General features: G+C 41.8%; 1 protein-coding gene across 3 annotated transcripts in view; it reads left to right on the top strand.

Moving 5' to 3' along the window:
• pbx1a (pre-B-cell leukemia homeobox 1a) overlaps positions 1-16,629 on the top strand; it is a 91,622-nt gene extending 74,993 nt beyond the window's left edge. Inside the window, exons 6-12 of one of the 3 annotated variants that reach the window (XM_085439621.1) lie at positions 5,479-5,723; positions 7,289-7,479; positions 7,649-7,784; positions 9,060-9,219; positions 10,130-10,242; positions 11,375-11,464; positions 14,834-16,629. In XM_085439621.1, coding sequence (XP_085295747.1) covers positions 5,479-5,723; positions 7,289-7,479; positions 7,649-7,784; positions 9,060-9,219; positions 10,130-10,242; positions 11,375-11,464; positions 14,834-14,926 — 1,028 coding nt within the window. In that variant the 3' untranslated portion in view covers positions 14,927-16,629. Of the gene's footprint in view, positions 1-5,478; positions 5,724-7,288; positions 7,480-7,648; positions 7,785-9,059; positions 9,220-10,129; positions 10,243-11,374; positions 11,474-14,833 lie in introns of all 3 variants that reach the window. The other 2 variants (XM_085439620.1, XM_085439622.1) reach the window with 2 other exon arrangements.
• The last annotated feature ends 3,120 nt before the right edge of the window (positions 16,630-19,749 follow it).

The raw sequence follows: 19,749 nt of genomic DNA, 5'->3' as shown, positions 1-19,749 counted from the left end.
CATGAGTTCATGGATAGCCACAAATCTCGCTTTGAGCTTGAAGTGGAAAACATTTTAGGACTCCTTAAAGCGGCACCGGACAAGCACGCCCCTACTCACTGATAATAATAAATACGTACAATAATTAGCTGTATAACAAAAAAAAAAGGATAATTAATTTTCCCATGGGCCAACAGTAAGTAACTGGGACCAGTAAGCTGAACTCATTTCTGCTCAGTATTAATTTTTATCTCTTTATAAGCTCACTGGTGTCCCAGTTACTCTATATGGCCCCTTGGGAAATTTAATGGCCCACCCCTGCCTCACTTAATAAAGAAAAAACACGAATACGGATAAAAATTCAACTAAAAAGGAATTTAAAAGCTAAAATGAAATGAGCTGGAAACTAATTGGCAGTAAATGGAAAATTTTAAAGCGAATAAAAAAAAACAAATACACTGAAAAAATGCTAAACTTTCAGTTTCTTTCACTCTCCTTTTATTTTTTTGCTTTCCTCCAACAAACATGGGTGTTTTTCACTTGTCAGCCAGTTTCCATATTTGCTTCCATATTGGTTTCCATACTTGTTCCATGTCCATCATTATATCCTCTTCCTGCTTTGGTTACGCAATCGAGCCTTAATTACTTCATGACAATAAGTCAGAAAAAAAGAACCCCAACTCGTCTCTTGCCCCTGTAAACAGCTCAGTGTTAAAGAGTTTTCATGCGCAGGCTGTGAGCTATGATTAGTAATTTCATAATGATTGTCCTTTCTTTATTAAAGCCCAGATTCAATTCAATAGAAATGACCACATATACAGTAAATTGGATTTAATATAACATAATATTCATTCAGTGTTCTCGGTAATGATAATTGCATTGCTCAGTAGTTTACCTCAACTCTGTGGGGTCAGTTTGAAAAATGTCACAATACCGCGTTTTATGATGATTGCTTTCCCGCTACCAAGTGAAATGTGTTTGTAACTGTGAGCATTGAAGTGTCGAGCTTGAAAGCCGAGATCAGTGCCGTCGGACTCGTCTGTACAGATGAAACAGTGATTACCTGATCGGCGAGTTGACAGAAAATTCAATCACAGAGTATTGTGACGAATGCAGGGGTCAAAAACTGACCGGCATCGCCTGCTGCAGCTCCCTGTCGTGAGGATTCCAGTTTTTGCAGTCGATTTAGTAACCTAATATCTTTGAGCTTGGTGCTGTAATTCGCACAAAACGACAGGGCTTTGGAAATTACAGATCGATGCTGAAATACGTACTCTTTCGCGGCTAAAATTGTGAGCTCCTCACCTCGCTTTGAGAGGAATTACCCTTTGAACTGCCGCGATATTAATCAAATTTAAAATAGTTTCAGTGCATCAGAAATAAACCAAAAGCAAGCAGTTCAATGAAACAATGCACGCTGGAGAGGAGAATTATCTCTGGGCCACGTTTAAAGAGAGCTCCACATCACAGTGTGATTGCAGGTCTTAAGGAGCACTAGAAAGAGGCTGACACATGTCGCCGTCTCTGCTATTATGCAGTATTATTTTGAGCCGTTGAATTGTGGGTAATGTAGGTGCCATATTTTGACACTAAGGAAGAATGAATGGAATTTAAAATGTGTCCATTTAACTGTCCATTGTGAGTCAGACAGTGTTATAGGTGCGCGACGCTAAATCGGCGCAGTAATCTTTAAACAGCTTTCCATTATCTCATTGACAGAACGTACGGAGCCGGAGAAAGTTCGCGCATAAATCACACATCCTGCAGAAACATGGCAAAAAAGGACTTTAAGGATGAAGAATCTAAATGTTTTCACGGCTGATATTTTGTCGAGATGTCTGATTGGCGAATTCGTAACGATTGTCCTTTTCTTTATTAAAGCCCAAATCGAATTCGGGAGGAATGATCACACAGCGCATACCGTAAATTGGACGTAATGTAACGCAATATTCATTTAGTGCTCTCGCTGATGATAATAGCATTGTGTAGAAATGTAGTTCACCTCTACGTCGTGTCTGCATGAGATATGGCTCAGTGCTGCCTCTTATGAAGACTGCGTTATTGGGCTTGTATCAGATGCAGATGAGGGCAGGATGGTGAACTCCTTGAAGGCGCGGGGGGGGGGGAGGATTTGTATTAGTGATACTTGTCATGTCTGCTGTAAATCACGCTGCTTTTTTCAGGTTCCTAGGTTGTTGTTGTTTTGTCTCAGAATGCTGTGTGGCAGGGATGAATGGTGGTGATGTTACATTATCATGTGGCTGTCGCTTTCACTCCTGCTGACTGGTCTGTGACAGGCCCACACACACACACACACACACACACACACACACACACACACACACACACGCGTTTGTGTCAGGAGCAGGCCTGATTTATTAACTGCTGAAACCCAAGATGACGTTTGCCCACACAATCAATACAGAGCACAGCCACTGCCTGGTCCTCTCTGGGGTCATGTGATGTGGACAAGAGCTAGGCAAGAGAGAGGACGCACACATACATACACACTACGGGGCTGTGGAGTGTATTGCATTACTGTATTGATGGGAAATGGATCCAGTCCAGTGTTGGCTGCTAGCTGCCAGTCAGAGGCAAGAAGGCTAAACTTTCATCGTGGCTGTCAGGGACATCACTGCTGCCTTGTTTGATTGTAAATCTTCCTAATTGTGACAGAATACTTTGACGTCATTAATTAAACATGTTTTCATTTAAAAAAGCTTGCAGGGCGCCAGGCTGGGTGCTCAGGGTAGTCCGGCAATGTGCGTAGCTGTGTATTTTTTTTACTGTGTGCTTCCTCATTATTAAGAGTGCTTACATTTGTTCATCCAGTGTGTTTGCATGTGTGTTTGTGTGTGTGTGCGTTCCTTGTACCTTGAGTCTCCCTGTATGAGTGGGTGGCTTAATCGTCATGTTTATTTACACTCCTGTTGTCTGCAAACAGCAGGCAGTGCGGCGATGGGCATGAGCCAGCTCTTAAGGAAGTAAAACGGCATAAATTAATCCTGTCAATAAGCAAAACAAAGGCTTATTCTTAGAAGTCCATTCATCATATAGGAAGTGGCTCGAGAATAGTTTGCGATGCACATTTATTTTTGCCCTTTTTTTTGGTGGTTGTGGGGTTGGTGGCCCAAATCTCGGGAAAGAATTGACACAAGAACGTGCAAACAAAGGGAAGGAGAGACGACAGGAGGAAGGATGGAGGGAGGGAGGGAAGGAGGAAGCGACAGAGAGGGGAATTGCGTCCTCTCATTGTTCAATTAAGTCTGTCGGTAATGATCAAGATGAGATGATGGCCATCTTCCTTTTATAGATACTAATCTGTGACTGTCCGTGGAATAAGAGAATCGCAGAGTGGGGCGTTCTCCGCTCCTTTGTCGCCACCAGAGAAAGTCAAAAGTGTGTGTTAAAGAGTTTTTCTTCTCTTTTTTGCTGCCATTGTTGTTGTTGTTGTGCAACTGTTGGGAGCGGGTGACTTATTTTAATAGAGGGCACTCGCCTTTGTCAGGTGATTACGTTAATGTATAGTCCGTGGTCGCAGAGTTCACGACGAGCGCTTTGACTGGCATTGAGGTCTAATCGATTTCATTGCTATTACTGAACAGAAATAAATAAAGCTGATGGCTGTGGTTGGGGTAATTATGCCACAGCACAGTGAATTGTTTGATTTTCCTTATTAATTGTATTTATTTAATCCATTTCATGCTTTTAGTTGTGCACTCGGGGACTTGGAGGGAATGAATAAATCACTCTTAGGCTCATTAGATTCCCCCTCTGGTAGGGATGTGCCACTATTTTGTCAGAATCAAATTGGCGAGTGTTATAATTTCCCGCTGGTGTGATTCACATGAAAAATATCCACATATTCATCTACCAGCACATGTGCACATGCGCCCACACACACACACTCGCGCACATGCGCCCACTCCCCCCCATCTGAACTCCTGACCTTTTCCAGCCGTCTGATAGCCATTGACATTTGCCTCCTGAGCTGCGCTTGCTCACGTGTTGGAGCTGATGGGAATGGATGATGTTATTGCTGGAGGAGAAAAAGGGAGGGAAGGGGGGAAAAAGGTGGAGGGGGTGGATGTGGTGGTCGGGGTGGTGACGGGGGGGCAGTTGAAAAGAGGTGGACTGTGGTAGACAAGCTCCCCACGCGGCTCCTGGAATCCATCTGGACCCCCTGCTCCCCGGAAAGGTCACAGGGCGTCTCAGCCTTACATCCTCATTACAAAGGAGCCGTCGCTGTGACCTGAGACTGTTTAGCTACAATATGGCTTTCTCTGTCACACAGCCTGTCACATCCCCTCACTGCCTACAGCCATCACGGAAGGGACGTACAGTATGTAATGTAAGACCGTCCTCTTTAAGCATTTTGATTGATGTGTGGATTAAAGTGTGCATGACAAATGTCGTGGCAGCTTTGTCTTTGTCCTTGAAGACAGGGGATGGAACGGAGGGGCTGCACCTGGTCGGCTGTTTTCAGCTGCTCGCTGAAAAGCAGGACGCTCTGCTTCTTTACCGAGGGAGCCTTCTGGTGGCAGAAAGAGGCAGGGCAGTAAAAAAAACCTCGTTCTCTGTTTGAAAGTGAGGGTGAACCACTTGTGCACAGTTAAAATAGTGTTAGAAGAGCCACCGGCGGAGAGTTTTCGTGCGAGCTGAGCCTGCACTTGTGCGTGTTGTGGTGTGGTATGTCATTTGTGCTTGTCCACCTCAGCAGGCCTGTCTTTGCTGTGTTTACACTTCACTCTCCACACCATGGGAGATGAGTGTCAGCCGAGAGCTGAGCGCCTGTAGGTATGAGAAGCTTCAGTTTAGCTTCAGACGCTGTCCTATCTAAACAGTGGCTGTGGCACCAGCGTCCGAGGCGTGCTGTTATTAGGCCGTGTACAGAAGGGAGAGATATGGATACAGCTTGAAACAAATGTTAGATTTATTCCTACTGAAAGAATATTTTCTTTGTTAAGTGATGCATTTTGAACTCTTAATTATGATTAATGTTACTATATTTCTTTAATGTACTCATCATTTTTCATTTCTGTGTGTAAATATGGCACTGGGACTATTTTATTTAACTCAAACTCTGGCAGGACTCATAATTGTTTTGTTTTTCTGTTTAGACATTAACAGGATAATAAAGCGCTCAGCTAGAAACTGAACCTCAGCTAGAGACATGAAACATAAACTCTGGTAGGAGTCTGTGTCGTTTTTCTTTTTTTCTTTTTTTGCATGAAATGATAGTCAAAAATAATGAAATGATAGTTTTATGCTCTCGCTCAGCTGCCAGCCTGTGTAAGGCTGCAGGTTTTTATGGCGTGGACTTGAACTCTTTTAATGACGCCTGTATTTCAGGGTGTCTACTCAGTAAAATGGAAGAATACTTAAGACTCCTTTCTCAGGCGCTGTAAAATTTTTATACCCACAGTCATTTTGAACACCCATGCAGATCGGCCCGTATTACATCATTGCTCTCGTGACCTCTTCTTCTGTCCTCCACAGTGCTCAGTATTCGAGGTGCCCAGGAGGAGGAGCCTCCAGACCCCCAGCTGATGAGACTGGACAACATGCTGCTGGCGGAGGGCGTGGCCGGACCGGAGAAAGGCGGCGGGTCGGCAGCTGCGGCCGCCGCAGCGGCAGCCACCGGCGGCGTTGGCGCCGACAACTCAGCAGAGCACTCTGACTATCGGGCCAAGCTGTCTCAGATCCGGCAAATTTACCACACGGAGCTGGAGAAGTACGAGCAGGTGGGGGTAAAGCAAGCTCATTCTTTATTACACGTTGCTTCAAAACACATTCAACACTTCCTCAGCTATCATGGATCACGGATTTAGCTCAGGTCCTCTGTGTGCACAAGTTATTTATGTTGCTGTTTTAGTATAATGCGAGTGCATACATAAGCTGTATGTAAGTGAGGCTTTTTTCCTGAAAACTGAGCCCTTTGCTCAACGAAAGACACATAAATTTAACCCCCCTTTAAAAGGATGATCTCCCGTATTGATGTGCCCATGAGCCAGTCAATGGTACGAAACTCCCTTTTTTCCTGGATTGTGTATATGGATATATGTAACAAGGAATCCTGTGTGTAAATTCATTATTTTATTAGAGAAAACCTTTTGTCAGCAAAAATGTGATTTTTCTATTCTTTGGTGTTAAGTGTTTGAAAAAAGGCAAAACGTTGCACTTTCATGTTGATGGATACAGAATCTGTATTTTGTGAGAATTGTTGGCATAAATTTCAGCAGTTCCAAAAATCAATGTGGATGGAAGATCTTGCCGTTCTGTCAGTATGACCTCACTGTTTTTGTAATGTTGAGGATCTGGCTTTTCATTTTAGCTTTCTAACGTCCCGTCCAGACCAGATCTTCTTGCCCTTTGCATGCTGGGAGAGGCTCCACGCTGCCAGCCTAAATAGGAATAAGTTGGTAAAGGACAGACGAGATATTTTCCTGAGGATGTTTAAGTAATTTTGTCAGTCTAAGAGTATAATGTTCTTGAAATCAGCACTCGTGGGACAGGCAAGCCGAGCCTTTCGGAGATGCTATCTTCAGCAGGCAAACAGCCATTATATCAGTCACACACCAGCTCTTTTCCAAAGACTGTAACATCTTGTCATTCCCGTGGAAGTCAAAGCGTTCTGGGTTTGTCATCTTCTCCGAGGAAGGCTAGTCATCGCTAACTGTCAAAGCCAATATACACCTGAGCATTTTTGTGTCACCACGCTATGTACACCTCACGTGGTATGAGTGAGTAGTGTCTAGCGTGTGTGTGTGCAAGCAGAACGGCTGCTCAGTGCATCACTTTGACTGACGTAACCCTGGTGTTGACAAGCAACAGACACCTTGACTCTGAATGCAGTCATATCCAGTGACTGATTCAGACAGAGAGAGAACGAGGTAGACGGAAAGATGGAGTGAAAAGAGAGGGAGACAGTTTAAACCTCTTGAACATGAACGGGACTGAAAGCCTGCTGTCATTTTAGATTTCTCTTCACTTGTCACATTCTCTCTGCTATTGAAGAGAAGTCTTTTTAATATTCAGAGCACTGCAAGTGCTCGCTGCCTCCGCTGTATGACTCCGCTGCCACATTTGTTTGGCTTGAAACATCGCTGCGTGTCTGCCGCTTTAATTCAGACTATTCTTATTACCTCTAACACTACTGCTGTTACACTGTCAGCACTGCTCGTGCCAAGGCTTACCAGTGAAGGTGCAGGCTCACCAGAATCCAATTTCATCCTTTTGTTCTGTCTGAAGCTGTCGAGCCTCTGCGATAGTTATTCTTTTTATGAATCCTGCCTGTCTGTGCATCCAGGCGTGCAATGAGTTCACCACCCATGTGATGAACCTGCTGAGGGAGCAGTCTCGAACACGACCCATCTCGCCCAAAGAGATCGAGCGCATGGTCAGCATCATCCACCGCAAGTTCAGCTCCATTCAGATGCAGCTGAAGCAGAGCACCTGTGAAGCTGTTATGATCCTGCGCTCACGCTTTCTTGATGCCAGGTGTGTGTCTGTGCGCCCCCAACTAAATCTTATTCATATGTACTTATATTTCTATTTGACTCTAAGCTGCTTTTTTGTTATCACTCCATTTGATTTTGTTATTACAGTTATTGATTATTGATGGTGCAAGGGAGGAGTCATTTTTCTCTTCTGTGTTTTTTCTGATCAGGCGAAAAAGGAGGAACTTCAACAAACAGGCGACAGAGATCCTAAACGAGTATTTTTACTCCCATCTCAGTAACCCCTATCCCAGCGAGGAGGCCAAAGAAGAACTGGCCAAAAAATGTGGCATCACAGTGTCACAGGTAAGATCCTAGGCAAATTGAGAAAATTAGGCTCTGTGGTAAGTGTGTTGCTCAAAAACAATTCAATTATTCTAAATCAGCAGGGCTCTGTGCTTCAGCGGTCGGGAGCCCTGTCAGCCTGGGGTTACCATTAGAAACACTCACATTAAAAACAGTTGGTTTTCTTACCAAGTTGTCAGTAGTTTCCAAAGCTACCAATACCTTTCCAGGAGCATTTGACAGTCAGTTGATGAAAAAATGATTCACAGTTTTTTCATGGAAAGACTGGATAGTTACAAAGACTTTAACTATAAAAGCTTCTTTTTTGCATGCATTTTCTTTTTGTACTGTAACATTTTTGCTTTATCATGGATCCTCGTTTTTCTTTTTGGGTTGTTTCATTGTTTTTTGTTTTGTTTTTTTACTCAGTTGGTACGCTGGCTATAATTTTCCATCACTTCTTAAATAAATACTAGTAATAAAGACGACCACCCAAAAATCTAATTTGAATAGGGCTAAAAAACTCACAGGGAATAGCAACCAAATTCAAACATGTAGAGCGTGGCAAAAGCTGAATATGGAAAGTTGATCATTTACCTGCTTGAAGTGCAGAGCCACTTCTGCCTTGGGCTGTTTTATTGGAGAGCCAGTCAGCCAGCCAGTGTAACTATGCAGCATGAATTGGTATCATTTCTATGACAGTAAATGTCAGAGAATCTGCATATAAGAGTCGTTAGTGAATTTCTTGTGATTGCTTCAACTTTGGACTCAGCAGCTTTGCAGTGTCATGCATCTGCAAATTTTTTTGTTTTGTTTTGGGGTTTTTTGCACCAATACAAGATTATTTTTCTGACTTATCTTCAATAGCAGATTATTTTTCTGTAGAAATACATGAAATGGGTTCTAGGTTAGGTGGTAACAGTCATTTGCAGTTCAACTGCAGGAAAAAGTTAAATCTGGTCCATGAAGTCCTCATCAAAACAAGAAGAGTGCTACTGGAATACTGCTGTTATATTTCTGTAGTGCTGAGAAGGCCTCAGTTTTCCCCCAGATAAGGTGGAGGAGGTGGCTGGAGAGAGGGAGGTCTGGGTGTCTGTATAAGCAGAAGAAAGTGGATGGAGGGCTTTCCATATTGCTCTGTTCCATGAGAATTAATTCGCAAGCAACATGAAATACCGTGCAAAGAAGAGAGGAGGTTATTGTGCTAACTGGTGTACATGGCATGACTCAGACTTTTTAGGTGTGCAGAGTATCATCTTATATTTGCTTTTATTTATCTTGCTACCGTCTTGACAGGTATCAAACTGGTTCGGGAACAAGAGGATCCGATACAAGAAAAACATCAGCAAGTTCCAAGAAGAGGCCAACATGTATGCAGCGAGGACTGCAGTCAATGCAACCAGCGTGTCCGCTCACGGCAGCCAGGCCAACTCCCCATCTACTCCCAATTCAGCAGGTGAGCTTCGGGCTCTGATTAAAGGCCGCTGGGCTATAGTGAAACAAGTTCCATCAATAGAGGCGTTATCAATATTTGTTGTTCACCAGAGCAGATAGAAGCGTAAGATGGAGCGTATTGATGTTCTCATACCAAAGCCACAACTCAAGAATTCAGTCTCTGGTGATGTTTCTTATAGACTAACAGAACGCTCTCCTTAATTAACCCAGTAATACACTTTGGCTTTCTTGCCGTTCTTCTTCCATTTTTCTTCCTTTCTTCTCTGCCGTCGTTATCTTCCTCCCTCACTCATTCGCTCTCTCTTTCTCTCTCACTCTCTCTCTCTGTTATTGACCTCTTGGTCTTGTGGACGTTAATTTTTCCTGCCTCTTGTCCGGTTGACCTCATGTATGCCATTAAGCTGCTCAGAGGGCAAGCGGAGTCTTTTGTCATATAGAGACTTTGCGACTGTATTGGATTAGGACCGGGTGTTGAAATCAAGTTACGCGATGGTCTCTTTACATCTGGGGAGCTGGGGTCCATTAAAGGACGAATACGATTCTTTGGGTCTTCCTGCAGATCAATTATTACTTCCTTAATGAAACACTAGCAGCACGGACATGTAACAGTAATATGATCCATGAGGCTCGTTTTAATTGGATCTTAAACAGTTTTACAACGAGAACCTGTCGGATTGTTCTTGCTGGTTGATTCAGTGCGTCTATTGTGTGCAACTTTGTAGAAAAAGTCTTTTTCATAATGCCTGCCACGCTCTCAAACTAACCCATTCAATGCCTTTGTGCTTATGCATGATTTCATTTTAACTCCTTTTTCTGTCCCCCTCTTCTTCTCTGTTACTATCCCCTTTCTTCTGATCCTTCTCCTCCTGTCTGCGCGTCTTTCTTTTTCTTCTGCCTCTGTGTATTCTCAGGTTCTGCTGGCTCTTTTAACATGTCAAACTCCGGAGACTTGTTCATGAGTGTGCAGTCCCTCAATGGGGACTCGTACCAAGGGGGGCAGGTTGGGGCCAACATACAATCCCAGGTAGGCGCCTCTCCAAGTTTAGCATCCCATGTGGCCGTAAACTGGCACATTCCTGAGCTCGTTTGTGATGTGGTTTAACCGCTGACCAGTCTGGGAGTTTAGATGCCCACAATAACTTGACCTACATTGTGAAACGGAGGTTATACTTAGCCTGAAGCACTACATTAATGTAGAAACCATTGTCAAGCCACAGTTGAGTAGACGACTGCGGACAGTTTTGGAAATGGTGCAACACTCATCAGCACCTCTGACAAGAGTTCACATAGCCACTGGTGCACTTTGTAGCTCCCTGACCTTGCCCCAGTGGACAGTCATGACCAACGCAGTGTTACAACTCTCACCACGGATTAAGGAATCACCACCCGTAGTGAAGGCCTCATTTGGTTTCAGTGCTTTCGGCATCACTTCCTTCTCCCTCCATTCCTCCTCTTCTGTTCTGATCAGCACGCCAATCGCTTTAGGTTGTTCATGAATATGCAGAAGGGACGGCCCTTATCGTAGATAAAAAGGTCTTCGGGGTTTGCCCTTAATTATTGAACCCGAAAGGGTTTATTTTTCTGATCACGAATGAATGACCTCAATCTCAAAGATTTGCAAGTATAAAAAAGGCACAAAGTACAAATTCATATATGTTTGTCTAGTTGGTAGAGCAGTCAGATTTGTTGTGAAATCCATATGGAAAGTGTGTTTCTGGGGAAAACAAATATAAAGAAATATGAATTGGACTGTGGAATCTGGAAAGAGCATGACAAAATGTTAACAGTAGAACAAATCCTGCATCACACCATGGTTTTATTGGCAGCAGGTGATACTGTGGCACTTCATCTGAGTGTTTGCTCGACTTTAAATAGTTTAAAGAAAAGACACAAGTCTGGACATAAGAATATACAACAAGAACAACAAATACATTGATAATTAGCTATCCTATATTTACTCCTGTGTTTTTGTCCTTTTGTGGCGTCTGTTATCGAGCTTGTAATAGAGGCCAAATCATTCTGATTCGCTGTTTGTAACCTTTTCCTGTTTATGATACCCTTTTACTATCAGACTGACCTTTCCTTGTGCATTACTGTCTTTGTTATCCAGAGCTTTTGTCTTACTGGTCCTTTTGTCTGTGTCCCCGCTGTTCCAGGTGGATACCCTTCGCCATGTTATCAGCCAGACCGGAGGATACAGTGACAGCCTCGCAGCCAGCCAGATGTACAGTCCACAGGGCATCAACGTAAGACCTGTAAACAATCTCATTCTGTCCTTCTCAGTGCTTCTTTGCTCTTTTACTTTGCAGTGATTCCCCAGCTGCACAATGTTGGTGATATCGCCTAAATCTGTATGCACACTAAAATGCCACTTAGCAGACTTTGCCGGGGTTGGGCTGTTGTCCAGCCATTTGCCCCCAACCCCCCTCGGTCTTCTGCCCCAGTCGTGCCCTATGGTGGCAGGCAACGAGGCAGCTACCAGGCTGAGTAGCTGGACATGCTCCTAGCCTGTCGGAGGATATTAGCGTTAGCGAGGCACCTGCAGTCGACAGAAACAAGGACACAGGTGTCATCGTCGCACCAGACGCTGCTCTGTCATTGCCACTGTAGGACGACTCATATTTATTTCCCCCTCCAAGACTGGCTTGGAAAAAAAAGAAGTTCAGAGTTGCTGCTAATCCTTAAAATAACTCGTTAAGCAGCCTGTCAAAGCCTCAGCCAGTTGTCTCGGTCTCCTTGCTGGGCCGGGCAGGGCGGGACAGGCAGCACTCGAGGCAGTGTGTTAGCATGTAGATCCACAGCGACAGGCCGAGCGGGGCTGAACAGAATCAATACGACAGTCACAGGGACAGAAAGAGCGAGGCTTTGGGCTAACAGTCCAAGCACATTGGCCAGATCATTCATCCACAGGAACAGCAGCACTGACAGCCAAGCCTGCAACACCCCTCGTGCTAAAATAAGAACGAGGACGCGTCCAGCGCGCTGCAGCATGCAACAGGCTCATTTTACATCTGTAATTTAGACTAATAACAACACACCAAATTATGAATCTCTGACCTCAGTCGCGCAGCTAATTTGGCTTCTTTCTTTTTCTTATTAATTTTGCTTTTTGTTCATAAAAAAACGCTTTTTATATGTGGAGGTAGTAGAGGATTATAAAAAACTTTGTTCTGCTCTAAATGCTTTTTTCTTTTATCTTCATTAGTCTTTGAGGATTTTTTTAAACATCAAATATCAAATGAATTAGTAATTCAGAGAAACGTAGCGTATCATGACTGCAGTGTAATTGTCATACATAAATGAGTGGTTAAACTGCAGCTACCATAAATGGCTTCATTAATAAATTGGAACTGGATGCTCAACGACGCATTTGGTTTTTAAGTGCTTTTATTGTCAAGGCAAGCCCCACCCCACCAAAACTCAAATGAGCCACCCTGCAAAATTCAAATTGCAGTAATCGATATATTAAAAATAATTAAAACTAATTGTGCTGTTTGTTGTGAAATAGATCGCAGATCCAGCCTGAGTAGAAACACTTACTTTGAAAGCTTTAGAAAAGAATAGAAATAACTATTTCGGAAATTCTTAACAATATGAGGCTCTTTTACAGTTTTACTAACAAAAATTGCAGTGTTTTATTGAAGCTTATGAATGAAGTCGTGCATCTATTTAGCCCAAATGATATTTTTTTTATATTCTTTCTAAGATTTACTGACTGAACTCTCGTGGTTCACCTCTCCTTCTTTATTCTTGAACAGCAATTACAGCCCCTCAAATTGCTAGTGGGTGTCGACTTTCTCTGAGACTGGAAATGCATTTTTTTCCCCTCCTCATTCTTTCTTTTTTCCCTCTTCTTGCTTCTGAATAAGATGACAGACGGTCTTTACACAAAATAACAGGGTTTGGAAATAAGAGGCTGCCAAAGCACATTCCCAGCACTCACTAATAGCGTTGAAATTGCAATTAATGGTCTTTAGCCAACCTTTTATGATGATTTGAGAAGGCTTCCATTTTAAAGAGCTTTTTTTTTATTGTGATAATTTATTCTTTTATCATCCATCTCAGGGGTATATTCTGAGATATATGAAAGGTCTGCGTATTCGCTGTTTTATCTTTGCTGTTTATCTCACATTATGTCGACCATGTGGAGGTCCAAGTGAAAGAAGTGGCATGATAATTTATTTCTTTTTCTGAAAGCATCGTTTGACAGTTTTTAGTGCTTTCATTTAGAGGTTTTAGGAGCAACATCACTGCTTTTGAGGAAGTCTTTTATATTTGTTTTTACGTTTAGGGTTTACCTGGTATTCTTCATATATATTTAACAACAAAACCTGCTAAGCAAAACCTTCTGCTGTGAATATTTTTCGAAGGCGTTACCTATAGCGTACTCCTTTTTATTGGCAGGTGTAGTTCCACATTTATTATCTTCAATCAATACACTAAAGATGTAAATATTAAGTAGTGTGGTTTATATTACATAGATGTCATATAGAAGGCAAAGAGTGCTTTTGTTGGGCTCAATATTTGGCTCTATTTGAACATATCTGGGGGGACGGGTGAGTCTGTACAGCACACTGTAAAAAGGTTTGTGTATATTTTAAAGTAAAACTGTAATTTTCAAAGAAATCTTCACTATTCATTAGTTTTTCCAAGCAACCTTACCTCAGTGAATTACAGTAGTGACCCAGCATACTAACACATATGCACACACCTATTATAGTATCTTCCTGTAGATATTAGAGTATAATCAGTTACAGTGTAGCTGTATGGCGTATGGGTACTTTATAAAACTAGGGTGTAGTGCACCGGTAGTCCCTTGTAATGAGAGCATATGATGAAGTTTCATTTTTACAGCAAAAAGCTCTATAAATCGTCTTATTGTCTCCCTGTTTAAGAGTCCAATGGGCAGATTAATACCACTGTCCTGTGTGGTCATTTGGCTCAACATAAAGAAAATATTCCAGCCTCGCTCTGACAGGAGTCTGCAGATTAATTAACGCATTATAACGTATTAATTTACTCTGCACAAAACCGAAGTGTAGAAGTTGTGACCAGCGTCATCCCTGGCATATTTTGATTTTAAAGAAAACAGGACATAATGTGTTAGTGAGTAGCAATATGCCAACGTGCAGATTGTTTTTATTATATCTGATCAGAACCAGCCGAGTTAAACACCTCCAGGCTCCAGCCTCATGGTTTGCATGAACCTGTGAGGTAAACTCCTCACCTAACTCTTGTTCACAACACAAACAGGAGGAGGAGAGTTTTTACTAAGAATATTTTATTTTGGGGTAAAAAACATGTTTTTTTTCCTTCTATTTACTCTTTTCTTATAAATCTAGAACCACTCTTTTTTTTTTATTTCATATTAACTGTAGTTTGTGTTTATTTGTTTTAATTTTAGTGATTTGGTTTGGAGAAAACTAAAGAAGAAAAGAGCTCTGTAAATGCATGATGACTCCAAAGTCAGTTAAATAACAACCCTGAACAATAACCAAGCTAATCGTGTTTGAGATTTTTGACACAATTTAGCAGCCCATCCTTAATATAAAGAATGATGATATTTCATATCACATTCATATTCACGCTAACTTTGTCTTCTTGTGTCTTTACAGACAAACGGTGGCTGGCAAGATGCTCCGACTCCTTCGTCAGTGACATCGCCCACAGAAGGACCCGGAAGCGTTCATTCAGATACTTCCAACTGAATATATCCATCTCTACACTCCATCCACGAAAAACAAACAAAAAATGTAAAAAACATGAACTGACGTTGCTATTCGCAGTATTAAAAAAAAGAAGAAGAAAAAACGGAATTCACTGCCCCACCGTACGGCGAGGTACCACGAAATCCTAACCAGAAAAATTCAATAATATTTCCTCTGCTTATAACGATGGACTTTTGGGATACAAACAAAAAGTTTCACAATAAAAAATATTTCAAAAAATTAAACGATATTGCAATCAATGGAGATGTTTGTACAGATTTCACATTATAATCAGAGGGCTGGGGTTCCTTATTCACTCGTAATGTTTTCGCTCATTATGACGATAAGATAAAGCAAAGAAATAAAATCATTGGTTTTAACTGAAAATACTTCATTCTACCTCTCAGCCACTTAAAAAAAAAAAAAAAGTAGAAAAATGTCAGTGACCATTATTTGTTTTGTAAAAATGAAACTTTTGTCTTTGCGAGCAAGAGGCACATCTTCTTACTTACATTTTGTTGTCTCTCACCTATTCTATGGTACGCCATTTAGACTTAAATATTGCTCAGTTGTTTACAATGTGTGCTTGACAAAAAGTATGTTCATCTTCCCCTCGCTGTCTCCGACGAGTCAAAACCAAGTTCTGTCAGGAGATTTTTACCTCTAAGGTAACCCTGTGAAGTATGTTATCTGTAAAACAATAAATAAATACCTGTCATCAAATCAGACAAGCTTGACATTATTCATTAAGAATCATTAACCTAGACGATTTTACACAATGTTGGTTTTGGTTCTGCAGATACACGAATGACAGATTTAATAGGAAAAGTAAGAATTGTGTTTTTCTGAGTTCTTCTTTATCGCAGCAGATTCTGATCATGCCAAAACAAAACTGCTCAGTTTACTCACCGTGTTTGGTGACTTTGTTACTAATCCCGATCCTTTCCGAGAGAAAGATGAAAAGAAATATTGCTTTCATCGCAGACAAAAGTTTGTCAAAGACGCATGTAACTCAGTTTGTTGCAATCCACTTAAACAGGGAAGTCATTATGCTAATAGAGTTTTACATGCTCGCACAGTGGATCTTTGCTCCTGAAGCTGCGGCGCAGGCCCACAGATGCTCGTAGCATGAAGCCAATGATCACCGTCACGACGGAAGGAGCAGGTGGATGAACTGCGGCTCAGCTGAGGACAGTTTTTGACGTGTTACGCATTTTTTGTTGAATTGTGTCCTTGTTAGGATGTTCATTTGCATATAAATCAGTGCATTATTCTGCTGGAAGTGCTTTAGTAACTCTAGAACTGACACCAAAACAAATATAGATGTTTAAAGTCATGCTTGCCTCCATACCTATCAGGCTGATTCTTCTCAGTATCAAAGTTTTACAAGGAAGCGTTAACGATGAAGTACTTAAAGAAGGGACGAGTCATTCTGTCAAATAATGTGTTTTCTGAGCAGTCTAACCTTGTTTATAGACACTTTTTATGTTGTGTGGCCTATTTGTTTGTATTTGTATTTTTTTTATGGTGTGCTTAATGTAGGCTCCTATTTTTTTTTTTTTGTTTGTTTGTTTGTTTTCCTATTCTTGTGAATTAGCTCATGGGTTTTCAACATGTGTTAATGTGCACCACTGTGCTTGACTTGCTTTGTTGGAAAAGGGTTTTCAACACATTAAAATGATATGTAATGCAGAGCGATCATACATCCAGCATTTTTTATTATTGTGGCTTTACGAGACAGCAACGACTCTACGTTTTTGCTCACACGGAGGCGTCAATGGCGCGATGGTAATCACTGCTGTGATAACTGAAAGTCAGCCAAGGTTAGTGAGCCCCCACTCCCTTAATGGCTCCACATCTTCCTACCATTCATGATGGCTCTTGTCCAAACATATTCAACATATTTGGACACATGCACTCAGATAAAAGCACACTGAACCAAATCCAAGCATTTACAGTGAACAGAGGGTTTTGTGTGTACTGAGAATGTAACACACATGTGTTTATGTAGCATTTTTAACTTCAGGTTGTACCTTAGCCATACACTCATAGAGCAATTTATTCTGTACACTTAAAGCACTTTATCTACCTCACAAGCAAGTCCAATTTAGAATCACCAGTTAACCTGACAGGTATGTGTTTGGACTGAGGGAGTTGTGGATCAAACTGGGAATCTTCTTGTTGTGACTAGTGGTGTTACACCACTGTGCCATCCAGAAACTTAGAGTGTATTGACTGTGAGCCACAAAAGCTTCTGTATATACTCATCAGCACCTCTCACTGGCTGACACTGACAGGCTCTTTCTTAATTGGTAGTATTTTTCAGCAGTTGTTACAGACTGAAGTAGATTTGGTCTTGTTAATATAATTTTTTGTCATGTTTGTTGATATCGTGGGAGCCCGGTCAACACCTTGAGCTCCTTGTCATGTTGCTCGAGCAGTTTTTCATGATGACAAATTGTCGTGCTGGGGGAGGCTGCTGCTGATGGCGGTTGTTGCTGCTGTGTGGGTTGTGCTTAGTATGTCTGCATAGTATTCACATGAATGTCAGGACCCAGGGGTTTAGATTGTTGCACAATAGGTTATTGCATTAATCAATGTGATTCACGTCATGTCATGACAAATCCAAAGACCAAGACAAAAAAAAAAAATCTCTTACTCTGTCATACTCACCAAGCTCCAAGCTCTTTGTGTCCTGCTGAGGAAGGAGGCCTTTAAAGGAGACCTATTTTGGTTTCTTCCAGCTCGATATATTTATTCTTGGACCAAAGTAGCTTTGTATGATTCACAGCTTGGTGCGACTCCTCTGTTCATCTACACTTGCCAGTTACCTTCCTCCTCCTTAAAACCCAATTTTTTTCTGATTGGATTCCCCTCATCAACCCAAAATTCAAACAAAGAAGTCTCACCTTACACCTTACATAAATTTTTATGGTCTATTGAGTTTTTCTGTAAGCTTAAAATTCAGTTCTTAGTGTGGCTCATGATGTGTCTTAGTAGGATAACAATGCAGGACATTGCTCAAGCAAAATCACTTGAAGTCCGTGATTTGGCTCAAAATCTGATAGAAAATGAGAAAATGATCAGATTCTTCAAATACAAACAACACCGCTGACAATATCTGAATGGACAGTTGCATGTCTGACAGAATTACATTCATAGCAAGTGAATATTCATAATTGGCCAAACAACAGGGCCGAGGGTATGTGGGAGCAGTTGGTGGTATAGTCTGCGGACGGTCAGAGGCCTTGACTGCTGAGCGAGTGTGAAGTGCCAAAGCCAAACTGCTCCCCTGCACCCCGAGGGCAGCGAAGGAGCCGGGTTGTGCTCACCAGCAGAGAGGGCCTCAAAAACAATCTGACAAGACTTCTCATCTCCTGGCCTCTGCAGTGCTGCAGTAGATGCTCATGAGCGAGATTATTCCAGTGTCAAGCCTGCAGCTTTGTCATCTGAAACAATAACATCAAGTGAGATAACTCACGCAGACTGAGTTTTACTTAATTTTTGAGGGATTTTTTTTGTCATGCAGCGTAATTCTCACACCGCCGAGGTGGTGACACTGCACAGGCCGACTGAAATATAATGCTGCTGTTGACATCTGTTTTCCAGCTGTCAGTGAAGCACTGTTTAAATTGCAGCTGCTGTGGAAGGGGCATGGATGAGTGGCTCAGACACCTTGTGTCTCCCTCTTCTCAGCAGAGCCCATACTGCTTGAATATGCAGTGAAACTACCACTCACACATTGCCTGGATGCTTCATCTTAAATTCACTTATTCACACACTGTAACCCACAGATTATATCATGCACAGGAGACAGGGTGTGGCCCCTGAATTTTTCTGTATTACAGTCTGTTACTCATCTCTTATTTTTATAATGGCACAAGGCAACGTTTTAATGAATGTTTAAGAGGGGTCATGTATCCAGGCTGTTTAAAGATTCAGTTACATGAAGACAAAATGATTGATCAGAAGAAAAGCTGTGTACAGAAGAGCCAGAAGTGTTTGTCTTCTTCCACTAGATGGCGACTTTAACACATTTTGTCAAAACTTTCACATCCTCCACACTGTGATATGGAACAGGAAAGATTGCTTTCAGTATTTCCCAGTGGGAATGTTTTGACTGAAGTAAAACCCTACCCTATCAGTAATCAGCATTTCAGTTTTGGGTTTTTCCCCCAGTTACTCTTGCACAACACTAAAAACTTTCGTTATATCCCCAGAGTGATGACGCCTCTTCTGTTTTCTTTGCAGCTGATCCATCTCTTTCACTCTTTTCTCTCAGAAAACCACTCAGATTCAGTCTCTGTGTATTTTCCTCTCATGGAAAAACAGTGACAGCAGAATGATATGCATATGTGAAAAACATGGCAATTCAAAATCAACAAATATCAAGCCTTCCGGTGAATACTGATGATTGCATTTCAGAGCTGCTCTCCTTTTTACAGAAGAAGTTTTCAGCTGAAAGACTTGTAACTTTGTAAAAATGATGCATGGTTAGAAAAAGGCAGATTTCATGAAACGATCTCCACGGCACTGCCCGTTCTGAATAATAAAAACATTTAATAAATATATATATTTTTTGTTGCATGATTTTCCTCATGATTGTATGCTGTAGTATACTGTTAGTTTTGGGTATTCTCTCCAACACTGCCCGGTTTTGTGCCAAAAAGTGATCACTTCATTACTAGCCCTTGAACAGGTACACACAGAAAGGTGGGGCCCCATGAAAAGCAGCACTACATGTAAATGTAATGTTAGAGCGCCCCTGCTGGATGGTTGCTGTTTGACAGCGAGAAATGCAAAGTGTTCGGTTTCCTAACATT

Source organism: Copadichromis virginalis, linkage group LG18, assembly GCF_057382275.1.
Source record: "Copadichromis virginalis isolate Kocher_CV1m ecotype Utaka linkage group LG18, C_Virginalis_male_GT1.1, whole genome shotgun sequence".
Classification (NCBI taxonomy): Eukaryota; Metazoa; Chordata; class Actinopteri; order Cichliformes; family Cichlidae; genus Copadichromis; species Copadichromis virginalis.
This window is presented reverse-complemented; position numbering and strand designations above follow the sequence as displayed.